This window comes from Xyrauchen texanus, chromosome 30 (assembly GCF_025860055.1).
Source record: "Xyrauchen texanus isolate HMW12.3.18 chromosome 30, RBS_HiC_50CHRs, whole genome shotgun sequence".
NCBI lineage: Eukaryota > Metazoa > Chordata > Actinopteri > Cypriniformes > Catostomidae > Xyrauchen > Xyrauchen texanus.
Genome location: NC_068305.1, coordinates 19,702,080 through 19,714,469, shown reverse-complemented (window position 1 = coordinate 19,714,469; position 12,390 = coordinate 19,702,080). Strand labels below are relative to the sequence as shown.

The following is a 12,390-nucleotide window of genomic DNA, read 5'->3' as shown; positions in this document are numbered from 1 at the left end:
TATGTTGAACTTATTGTACAGCAGCATTCAAACAATTTCTAAGTTTAGATTTTTTTTTTCATATAAAAATTATGCAGTGTTGTTTCAATGAGTAGAATGTTTGCTTCCTGGTGCCAGCTACACTATGTTGGCAGTAGTTCCTCAGCGCTGCTTTTGTTGAGGTGTGCCTTAGGGAACACCACGCCTTCTAGAGTGAAGTCTTGGTTCCTAACGGGGCAGCATTCCATTGTTTTTTTTTCCTGAAACTGTGACTAACGGTGTCGAGAGCAGAGCTGCGTTTTCTCTTTTAAAAGAGCAGGTGGAAGCTGTGACATGGTGAGCTTTTTGCTGAAATATCAATCAGAACTTTTGCCTTTTTTGTAGTCTGAAGAAATGAACAAAGCCAATTCAGATCGATCCGACAGATACAAATCATCCCAAAAGAGACAATCAACAGCAGACGGTGAGGATAAAATGAAGCATGCGGAGCGGTCTACTGAGACACATGTGTGGGCCAATTTAGTGGACGCTGTCACTATAGTTCAGCCAATCCTGGAAACCAGTCATGTTTCTGAGGTACGTAAAGGATGTGAACATATTGTGTGGATTTTGTTTTGAAATTGCTCAAGGTACAACTAAAACAACTGGAGCAACTGCAGTAGAATTAACATTTGGGCAATAAATACAAAAATAGCAATATGGAAACATTCAGTATCATTACTTTTTGCATTAAGAGTTTGTTAGCAGTTTAAACCAAAACTTATTTTTGCCCTCATATTGAAGAAAACTTATGAACTCATCAGATAATGCAGCCAGTCTTTGATCTATCTTTGACTTGATGGTTGTGTATCCCTCTTGAGCTTTGTGGGGAAATTGTCATTGGGATTTCCTGTGCTATGTGCTGTGTTTTACTGTAGTTGTTGTATATTTTTTCTGTCTGTCTGTGTTTAAAATTCTCATTGGAGTTAAACTTGCATTCAAATTTTTATACTTGTGTTCTTATAGGAAACTAGGTCATGGGAGGATGCCTGGTGTCTCATCTCAGAGTCAGAGGCTAGTTTGGCATGGACTGTCCTGCGTGTATTCAGATGCAGGTTCCAGCCAGCCCAGCTGAGCATTACACACATGACTCATCAGCTGGAAGAAGCAGAGGTACAGTAGATTTCCTCATTACTTTGGCTTCTCCAAAACCTCTAAACATCAATGTACACTGAAAGATAAGATAAGATAAGTCATCAAGAAACCTCTAAAGACATCTCTTTCTTGAGTACACGACTGACAGTTGTTAATACATTGCAATCAATTCTTTCTAAAAACAATCGTAAACTTGATCTTTCACTATTGTTATTAATCAGCGTATGAAACAGTCTGTGCTGTGGCCTGGTGGTTTAACACACATTCTCGGACATCTTGAGCCATGGCACTCATGCAAGTGATTTGAGGTTGATTCCGGGTTGCAGATTAAATTTTCACAACCAACTACAACCATTTCAATTTAGATTAACAACCTTATAACATTATATAATGCAGTCAGATATTTAATGCATGCTATTAATGAAGAATTTGTAATGAAAGTATTACTGAGATGTAATACCACTCTGGGTGTCGCAGATATGCAGGCAGTGTGTATTGGAGCATATAGCCAGGCTGCCTCAGCATGGAGCTGGTGGGGGGCACTCTACAGAGCCCGAGCAGAGGATGGAGGGGAGATTGAACGCACTACTGATGGATACCTCTACCATGGCACAGTTTAAAAAAGCACAGCTCCAGCAGGTCACACAATACCACCAGCAAAAACAGGCCCTCACAGATACACTCCACACCCTGGAGGCAGAGCTCACTACATTGAGATTGTGAGTATCATTGACAGTACATTGCATGTGAATTTATCTTCAACTTAAAAGATTTCATATTTAAAACTTGAATTCTGTTCGTTATGTACTTTACTAATCAAATGGGAATATAATAATGTGTTATAGAATGAATATCCTGATGTAAATCAGAAGAAAAATTATAAACTATTATACAAAATTCACTTTTACATGGTATTTGAACATAAAAGTGTGTTGGCAGTGTGTGTACACAACCACCCTATAATGATCCAAATCCACCCAGTCCTTTTTTTAATCCCCATTAATCACAAGCACTGTCTCAGAACAAGCCGTTCGTAGATTCTGGACAAAGTGACGTCACTTTGTACAGGCCCCGCCCACGACTGTTGATGGACAATGCCGCACAGTACACCAATTAATAAGTGAACATTACGCAACATGTTCAACAAGTTTGTTTGTGTGTGTGTGTGTTTCATTATAAAGCATAGTGAATGCTGTTACAGTATTTGTGTGTGTGTTGCTCATCCATCGTTGAAAAACTGCTGAAAAAACTCTACAACATATAAATACATTTATCAAATAATCAATCGAAAACCTCCTGGTTCATTCTCAAAGTTGTTACTTCTGTCACAGTCTCTCCCTCATCGGTGTCTGACTCCGGTTCAAACATATAGGGCTGAACACCACTATTTTTGCTGTCAGTCATATTGCTTATGATGTCTAGTTATCCGAAGCAGAGATGTCAAAACTCTCTGCCCTATTCTGGATATGGGGCGGGGAGCACCATCTCATTTGCATTGAAAGACATGCACACAACAACAGCTAGTTTTTATTCCCAAGCAGAAATAGGCTTTTTCAACATGATATAATAAATGATATGTAAGGTATTTTGAGCTGAAACTTCAGACACATTCTGGGAAATCAAAATTTAAAATTACATCTTGTGAAATGGGGCATAATTGGTGCCCTTTAAAATAAAGGCTTATTCTGAAATTCTTTAAATTCATATTGTAGGCAAATGTAAATTGTACTGACGTACAGATTGAATTCCTGACCAAAACTAAAATGTTAATTAAATGGTAGGCTCAGTCTGAGCACGTAGTGAAGGAAAAGCAGCCAACAAGTAACCAGTATACATGGGAACTCTTTCAATACTGGTTAAAGAAAACACTCCAAGGAGCTACTGTCAAGAAAATAAAATAAAATATATTTTTTATTTTATTGATTGTTACATAATCATGTACTTTTTCCCTCTTTTATAGTTTTGATGACTTTTTGTTGACTCTTATTCTAAAGTGTGAAAAATAGTAATAATAAAAAATGAGTGTCCAAACCTTTGACTTGTAGTGTATATATTGAACAACTCTGAAAAGTAACCACAATTTTCTCTTCATTTTGAAGACATTGTATTGAAAGCAGCACCCTGCAAGCAGAAAAACTGAGTGCGTTCTTGAAAACCATGCAGAAGAAAAGAGGCATGCTTGAGGAGCTCCTACAGACATGCTGCCAGATCTCTGCCCATCTGAGTGCAGCAGAGGGACCTGTGGTCTGCCTCAAACCTATAAGGTCCTTGCAGGAGAAATGGCATACTCTTGAAGGTGCTGCTTCAAGGAGTCTGTGGCACACTTGCATTTGCACAACAGAAGGTTCTGCACTGCTGCAAGAGGCCAGTAAGTTGCAGAGTGAACTGGAGCTTCTGGAGAAGTCTCAATGTCAGATCAACTGTCAAAATGTGTTACAGCAAGCTGTTGAAACTGCAGACCTGATAGTGTTAAGGGAGCGTTACCTGTACCTTCTTGAGCTCTGTCAGGCTCTTTCCTCAAGTCCACTTGGGAAGAAGGAGCTCACAGATGTGGAGGACACCATCAAGGGTCTTAATTCTCAACTTGCTGTGGTTCAGGAGAAGCTCAATTCTTGCACTTCAAATGACAATGATTGTTCACTGATCATAAGGATTGTAAGGAACTACTTCACATGGGCTAAACAAACCGAGAGCAAAGTTAGTAGGAGAAGGAGGTTGTCTCTGTATCCCGAAGAGGCAAGTCACCAGGTAAACCTCATGAAGAAACTGCAATTGGAAATATCTCAAAAGAGGTCTCAGTTGGCCTCTGTTTTGAAAGAGCTAAGGCAGGAAGCTGCAGGACTCAGTGAGGGAGAATCCATAGCCATGTCACCCACTCTCAATTCCTTAGAAAATTTGTACAGTTTGATTAAAGTGAACACTGACTGTGCTGTTGAAGATATGAACCGAATGTTGCATATTAGAGAACATTTTTGGAAACAGATCACTGAGAGCAGCTCTTGGTTGACCTCAGTATTGAAGAAAGAGTCTAGTAAATCTATGGCTTCTGAACTTGCTACTACCATCCCAGAATTGATGGTACAACTTCAGATATGCACAGAGTCTTTAAAGGAAGCTGAGAGGCAAGCAAATAACCTACAGACTTTGATAGATGAAACTAAGAACATGAACTATGGTCTGAGTGTACCTGAAAGCTTTCAGCTTGTTGACAGGCTTACAGCTTTACAAGAAGAAGTGTCTAGGGTCGTGAACCGTAAGTGGGCCTCACGCTGGGTGCTGGAAGAACTTCTTCGTGCACAACAGTCTTCTGCTGAGGAACTGAATGTTATTCTGAAGAGCTTACGACAGATGAGTGCTGACATCATAAAACAAAATTATCCTGTAACAAGGGCATCTCGATTTGCTATTGAACCTCATAAACAAATGCTGATGGAGCACCTGTGTAAAGTGAAGGAAATGCCACACTTTCCAGAACCTCAGAGGAACGAGATTCTTCATGCTATACTAGACTTACAGAGAAGAGTACATCTACTTGACCAGCAAGCCAAAAAGCAGGAAGTGCACCTCAATATAAGGCAGCGTATGAAGAACTACAGAGAGGCAGTTAAGAAGATCTTGCCGCAGATCATAGACTCAAATGTAGGTGCTGACACAAGGCTAAGCTTCTGTCAGGCTCTCCTGGTGGAGCTTCCATTGATGAAAATGGCATGTCAACAGGCCACTGACCACCTGGAGGCCATTTCAGAAGATCTCTATCCATCCCAGCTGACAGCAGAACGGCAAAAGATCCACTGGACCTTTGAGCAGTTAGCCTCTTGGGAGCTCACAGTCAGTAATGAGGCTAAAGCCCTGGAGTCCACTCTGGTCAAGGATCTCAGCAGTCCCACAGATCGCAGTGTGCTTGCAAACCTCTTCAACAGTATCAGACAAGAACTGAAAGAGACCATCTACTTGGAGCCGGTGAATCAGGCTGTGGATGCAGAGCTGCGGAAGCACTGGACACTGATCAGGAATGTTGAGTCTGTGCTACGAATGTTAGCAAGCTGCAGGAAAAGAGCTGAGGCAGAAGCCTGCAAGAAAACCATTGATCTTGGCCAGAGAACCCTTAATGATTGCCATATGCACATGGTAAGCTCCTTGATATCCATGGCACAGGTCAAATTCACCAACACTGTGCCTACCCTGCAAACACTTGGTGTAATATGAAAAAATGTGAACACTTCTGTTATAATCAACAGTGAACAGTTTTGCTGTGTTGCACCACTTGCTTGCAGTGTAGAAACACTAGTAAACAAAGATGTTTAATATACTGTGACTACATTTTGGAATACATGGATTTCTTTAAAGCTAAATTTCACCTATAAATTTAAATTCTGTCATGATTTACTCACCCTCATCTTGTTGCAAACATGTATGACGTTCTGTCTTATATGGGACGCAATAGGAGGTGCTTCATTTCAGATCACTTTAAAGCTTAAAAAGGAAATCAGTAAAGTTTGTTTATTGTATTCCAAGTCTTTTGATGGCATCTGATTTTTGGTTAAAAAAACAACCCAGGATTGAAGTCATTTTTCAGCAAAAACACAATTTCTCACTTGAACCCGTGAGCCACTGTGAACAAGCTTATACAAATTTTTTCCTTTTAATTTTCCTTTAAATAAATGTTGTTGTTTTTTTTTGCCATTTCTAATCATTTGAGTTTGTTGTCCAGGACAAGCTGATCCAGGCTCAGGAAATGCTGACGCATTACCGCTGGACCATTCGGGAAGCAATGAGTTTCTTTCAGCAGATTGATTCCAATCTGACAATGCCCTCTGTCTGCTTCAAAGACTGCAAAGAGGAACAGCAATATATTCAACAAACTTCCACCAGTCTGGTTGAGGGTTTCCAGGCCCACTTGGCTGAAGTTGGGACTCGCATACCCAGGCATACTTGCCTTTCTATTCCTCAAACTGAGCATATTCATATCCAGGTTTTGAGTCACCTTTTAGTACTAGATGCCAAATTAGAAGCTCAGGCTCAGCTCAGAATGGAGGCCTTACATAGGTAGGTCTTATTCCAAGCCTACTTTGTAAAGCTAATGATAGATTGTTGTTCTATCAAACTTAAGTAACCTCTAGCTATGATTTAGAGTGATGCTTTCAGAATGCTCTCTAATTACTGTTACCTTTTAGTTTGATATTTTCATAAAATAAATTAAAATAATAATAATAAAAAAAACATATATAATCGTTTTTGCATGTAAACTCTCTAGATTGTTGGACCAAAGGAGAAAATAATTAAGCATTTAAGCAATAAAGCATATTTCTCAAAAAGCTTTTCAAAAGCCTGCCATATGGCACAGAAACATTTATCCTCAGAAAACATACACAAGAACGAACAATTCTTCTGAATGGAATACATCTATTTGGTTAAATGAAATATACCAGTTATATTTAAGTGATTGTAATGGTTAATTTTTTTCCTGCCTCAATTTAGGTGCATGCAAGACCAGAGTGTGCACAAGAGCCACCATGAAGAAATTTGTCTACTTCTCAAAAACATTGATTCTCAAATCTCCAAATGCTTCAGTCAAAAACTGACTCATTTAGAAGCCTGCCAAGACCAGCAGCTGAAAGTACAGGTGTGTTGATATTTAACTTCATTTTTAGTCATTGTGTGGAAGAATTTACTTGTTTGTCATGCATGTTGTTTCAGATTTATTTAATTCAAATTTAAATGCACTGTGGTCATATCCTTGGAACTCTAATAAAAACCTTTTTAAAAACAGTTTTGGTGCCAAATGAGATGCAATATAACCAAAAATTTGAGAGAAAATGTCTTGAATATAAAAAACCCTTCTGACTTTTAAAACCAGTTTTTTGGTGGGTGTATGCCCCTGCTGACCTGATGCTGGGACATATGTGGAGGTCTTTGGCAGTGCTGCAGTGCAAAACAGTATGTATGAATGGAATCGAAGGTATTGAGCTACTGAAATGAATAAAAATCACCACCACTACCCTATACAATGCCATTCTTGCACATTGTGTGCTTCCAACTTTTTGGCAACAAGGAAGAGCCCTTTAATATTCTAGCATGACAATGCCCAGGTGCTCGAAGCGATGTCTAAAAAGAAATGGTTTACTGCATCTGGAGTGGAAGAACTTGACTGGCCTGCACAAAGCTTAGACTTGAACCTGATTGTACATCTTTGGGTTGAATTGGAAGTCCCTTTGCTCAACATCAGTGCCTGACCTCACTGATGCTCTTGTGTCTGTCTGAGAGCAAATCCCTCCAACCATGTGTAGGATATTTGGTATGCTACGTTTAGAAGGGAATTTAGGGTCTCGAAATATGTGAGCTATGAACTAAATTAAACTGTCCTTATTGTACATTATTAGGTAATGAAATAATGGAATTGGTCGCATTTGACAACCATTATAAATTAGATAAATGACAAATAACTAGATTATTCTCCACCATTTAAAATCGTAATGCAATGTCTAGTTGTATCTGCTCACAATATATACTGTAAGGAATTAGCTTTAATATGTGAATTATGATTAATTCACTTATTGGAGTGATATTATTCTCACGGCTTATTGAAAATTAATATCACACGTATTTAGGTACAGCTTTGAAGCGAAATCTTTTAGAAACAGGGATGAGATTATCAAAATATACCACAGTCATTCATCTTTGAATACAGACAAAATGTATTCCTATTCTAAAAATAAATCTAATCTAACACATATATACATGAGACAGGTTGGTGAAAAGAGTGACCGAATGTGAAATACAGTCAGGTCCATAAATATTGGGACATCGACACAATTCTAATCTTTTTGGCTCTATACACCACCACAATGGATTTGAAATGAAACGAACCAGATGTGATTTAACTGCAGACTTTCAGCTTTAATTTGAGGGTATTTACATCCAAATCAGGTGAACGGTGTAGGAATTACAACAGTTTGTATATGTGCCTCCCACTTATTAAGGGACCAAAAGTAATGGGACAGATTAACAATCATAAATCAAACTTTCACTTTTTAATACTTGGTTGCAAATCCTTTGCAGTCAATTACATCCTGAAGTCTGGAACGCATAGACATCACCAGACGCTGGGTTTAATCCCTGGTGATGCTCTGCCAGGCCTCTACTGCAACTGTCTTCAGTTCCTGCTTGTTCTTGGGGCATTTTCCCTTCAGTTTTGTCTTCAGCAAGTGAAATGCATGCTCAAAAAGGAAGATGTTTTTAGCCTTCCTAAAAAAATGGATGCTGTAATTGCATCATAGAGGGAATTGATTGCTATGGTTTTGAAATGAAATGTTCATCAAGCAAATATGGTGTCCAGAAACATTTGGCCACATAGTGGATTTGTAATGCAACTTTTTATTTTATTTTTATCTTGTGTAGCAATGAAGTCAGTACACAGTAAGCCAACTTTCAGTTAAATTCTCTTCTCATTTGCAGGTGCTCCAGGCCGAGCTGAAGAACCTTGCTAAAAGGCTTGAGGAGTTGAGAGAAAGCTGCTCGGATCAGTGTTGCGATGTCCCTGCTGACCTGATGCTCGGACATATGTGGAGGTCTTTGGCAGTGCTGCAGTGCAAAGTGGAATCACACAAAGCCAGCGCATCTTATAAAGAAGTAGAGTGGAGGGACATTATCACACGTGTTAGTAGTTTCGAGATCTTTACGTTTATTTCTCTCATGTTTTTTTTTTTAAAGGTGATGTGTAGGGACATGAGGTGACACCATGAGTTAACCTACTGTATATACATTAATCTAGGAGTAAATATGTTCAAAAATGTAACACATCACCTTAAAAGGGTACATGACAAGAGGAATAACATTTCCCTTGATCTTTTGACCTATAAGAGGTCATTGTACTATAAATAAAAAATACTGTAAGTTTCCTAACTCAACTCAAAACTTCCTCACTGCAAAAAGAGCATGTTTTGAAACCAAGCTGCAAAAATGACTCGTTCTCTACTTCCTCCATATTGTGATGTCACACCTGACTACCTCCATTACACATCAATGCCTACTTTATCTTATCACTTCCGTAGCCCCGCTTGTCCTTGTAAATTTGCAATTAAGTAAAACATTGTTTTGAACTGAATGTTTTGTTTGTGTTCATGTTGGGATGTGCTGTGCAGCTTAATAAATCAAAGGAAGCTCTTGACCGACTACAGAATGATCTTCCTTCATCTATGATGACGGGTTCATTGGAAGAGCTTCAGGGTGTTCTGACCCACACTGAGCACCTTCAGGATGGGATTGAGCAGGAACATCACACACTGGCCTCTCTACAACACCATGTAGCACGATTGCTTGGGGTCTCAAATCTGCAGCAGCTGAAAGAGTCTCCTCAAATCTGTCAGGACTTGCAGTGTCTGCAGGGACGTTGCAGAAGGTATGGCTTATAAACGCCTGGCTAGTTAAAGCATAACATGTCCATGTAGTAAAATAATAATAATGTCCTTACATATTTTTCCTTGTTTTTCAGTCAAATAATCGAAACGTCTTAAAACAAGATATATTTACTTGAGAAACAAATTAACTTTTTTTCAGATAAATCTAACAAAATGTGTGCGGATTATTTATACAAATAGAAAAAAACTATTTGCCAATGGGCTAAAAAAGTCTAATTAATTCAAATGAAAAAGAGGTTACATTTTTCTTACCCCATTGGCCCAATAGTTTTTTGTATTGTTTTAAGCAAAATTATTGTTTTAAGTAAAACTATCTCATGTAATTAAGTTAATTTATCTCTGGTTCATATATTGTTACTGGAAAACAAGCCAAAAATACTGATAAAAAATAATTTTTGCAGTGCATTTAATCAAGATTTTAAGTTAAAATATAAATGAATGTAAAAGAGAAAATGAACATTTTAGGTGCTGCTACAGGTCACCAAGTTTTTTTTTTTTTTTTTTTTTTACCATGTTATTGATGACTGGATTTAGACTAATTTATGTGACTTTTTTTAAAGTACAAATATCTTAAGTCTACCAATTAATATGAGGTCATAAATGCTGCATACATAATAATGTTTTTTTTTTTTAAATAAATATTGGTCTGTCATCAATTTTCCAAACTATTGCACGTCAACTACCCACAAGCAAATTTGGGAATTTCAAATTTTGTTGAAAACAATCAGAATTAAAATGGGCTTCTTTCTTTGTGCATAGTCTCAGAGATGAGAGCAACAACATCCACCGGAAGGCCCTTTTTGAGATCCAGGAGTTGGGTTGTGTGCAGGAGGAGTTGGGTGTCATACAGCAGAGTGTTCTTTCTCTTTTGACCATCTTACAGTCAGAGTCAGCTGCTGAAAATGTACAGGTTGGTTTTTTACAGCCTGTTTTTGACTATGGAGACTGTACATCTCTTCAGTTTTTGATGTTGATATTATAATTATGTTGTATCACACTGTAGGAGGTTAAATCGGAATTGGTCTCACAGAAGGATCGACTGCAGGACTTCATGAACAGAGTGCAGAAGAGATGGAGCTGTGTGCCCTCAGAAATTCAGACCTTACAGGATGAGCTCTCTCTCTCCCTCGTGGAGGCTAAAGAAAATGTATTTACTCTTTGTAATTAAATACTACAGTTAGTCAATACTCTTTACATGGTTATTGTAGTTTAGAGTTCTATTAGTTCTATTTTATTTCCAGTTTGTCCATTCAATTTAGTAGAGATAGCTTTCAATATATGACTTAGTTTTTTGTTTATTTATTCAGTGATCTTTAATTTCAGTTTACATAGATTTTGTAAAATGTTTAGTATTTTAGGGCTACAAAATGTTAATGTGTTAACTGATGTTAATCTAGTGGGGATGTTCATATTTAATGAAGGTGGACTGTATAAGTTTCAAATGTTATAGTATACTGCATATCAAAACTAAAATGAATTCTAGGTCATAAGTTAGTTTAGGAGTCCTGAAACTTTTTATTTTTTTATTCCAATACTTTTTTTTTCTTCCAGTTTTTTTCTTCCAAAAATGGTTTCATTAACAATAATAACACTGACTTTTTATAATTAAGTACATGTTATGCAGTAATATCCACCAAGAATTCCAATGTATTTTAAATCACATGAAAGCAATGTGCTTGAGAGCTCTTTAAATATAAAAGAAAATTAATACAGTTCTGTTTGTTTCAGTTTGATACAGTTGTGGAGAGGAGTGGTCTTCTTCATAAAATGAATGAGCAGGTGGGAGAGGTGACTGTGGGGCTGCATTGTGTGCAGGCCCTGCTGCTACAAAAGAGCCCTAATTTCTCTGATGCTGAACGAACACAAAAGGTACATGCTCTTGGATTCTTGATTGTGCAAAGAAATATTCAAAATGTTATTGGACAATGAACTCTGGAAAACACTGGTAGTGAAAATTAGATGTGACCTAGAACCTTAAGACAGTACAACATATTGTATAATGTAATCCTACCCCTTTTTTATAATTTTTTTTTATTTATGTCAAATGAAAAATTGCAAATTAAACATGTGTGCAGCGTATCTGGGATGAGCTTGATCAGTGGCACACTCGTATAGCTGAGCTGGAGGCTGACATGCAGGAGCTAACTGAGAAACAGCCGGAGAGAGCACACATCCTAATTGACCTGCTAACAGAACCACTACAGCTGTTCCAGACCACATCCAAGCAGGCCGAGCACAGGACTGCCCTCATCAGCAAAGTCAGTGAGATACTGGGCATAATCCTTGTTTCACAATGTAAAAAACGTATAAAACCAAAAAAAAGCTTAAACCATCCAGAGGTCATTCAGTCTGGCCTTGCTGATCTATTTTGCTGGTTTTTAGGCCGTAACGCGCTCAACAAGCCACGTGATAAAATGTGCGTATTGACGGTCTCAGACACGGAGGCAACTAAGATTCGTCCTCCGCCACCTGGATTGAGTCACTACGCACCATGAGGACTTAGAACTCATTGGGAATTGGGCATTTCAAATTAGGGAGAAAATTGGGAGAAATTCCACAAATAAAAACACAAGCTTTGCCAGGCTGGGAGACCAACTTATACCAGCCACTGTTTTGATTGTGTACAGCTCAGAAATACAGTATTTCAGGATAAAACAAGCATTGTTCTTCCATCAGATCCCCGCCTGTCTAGAGGAGTATGAGGGCTTACTCAGTAGCTCCAACTGCTGGCTGAGAGATTCCCAGTCCTGGCTGGTTGCCCCTATAACCTACACCACTGCAAAATGCCTCCATGGCCACGCCAACTCCCTCAAGGTAAGGTGTAAGGTCAATGCCTCACACTAAAGCTGTTTACAATTCA

At 38.3% G+C, this 12,390-nt stretch overlaps 1 protein-coding gene across 1 annotated transcript in view; it reads left to right on the top strand.

Annotated features, from left to right (window-relative positions):
• The window catches only part of LOC127623910 (nesprin-2-like), a 108,881-nt gene that overhangs the window by 16,620 nt on the left and 79,871 nt on the right, over positions 1-12,390 (top strand). The window contains exons 16-28 of the mRNA XM_052098501.1: positions 364-555; positions 1,003-1,131; positions 1,591-1,832; positions 3,213-5,241; positions 5,825-6,159; positions 6,592-6,736; positions 8,569-8,769; positions 9,255-9,511; positions 10,290-10,440; positions 10,534-10,677; positions 11,259-11,399; positions 11,606-11,788; positions 12,207-12,344. Coding sequence (XP_051954461.1) covers positions 364-555; positions 1,003-1,131; positions 1,591-1,832; positions 3,213-5,241; positions 5,825-6,159; positions 6,592-6,736; positions 8,569-8,769; positions 9,255-9,511; positions 10,290-10,440; positions 10,534-10,677; positions 11,259-11,399; positions 11,606-11,788; positions 12,207-12,344 — 4,287 coding nt within the window. The remainder of the gene's footprint in view (positions 1-363; positions 556-1,002; positions 1,132-1,590; positions 1,833-3,212; positions 5,242-5,824; positions 6,160-6,591; positions 6,737-8,568; positions 8,770-9,254; positions 9,512-10,289; positions 10,441-10,533; positions 10,678-11,258; positions 11,400-11,605; positions 11,789-12,206; positions 12,345-12,390) is intronic.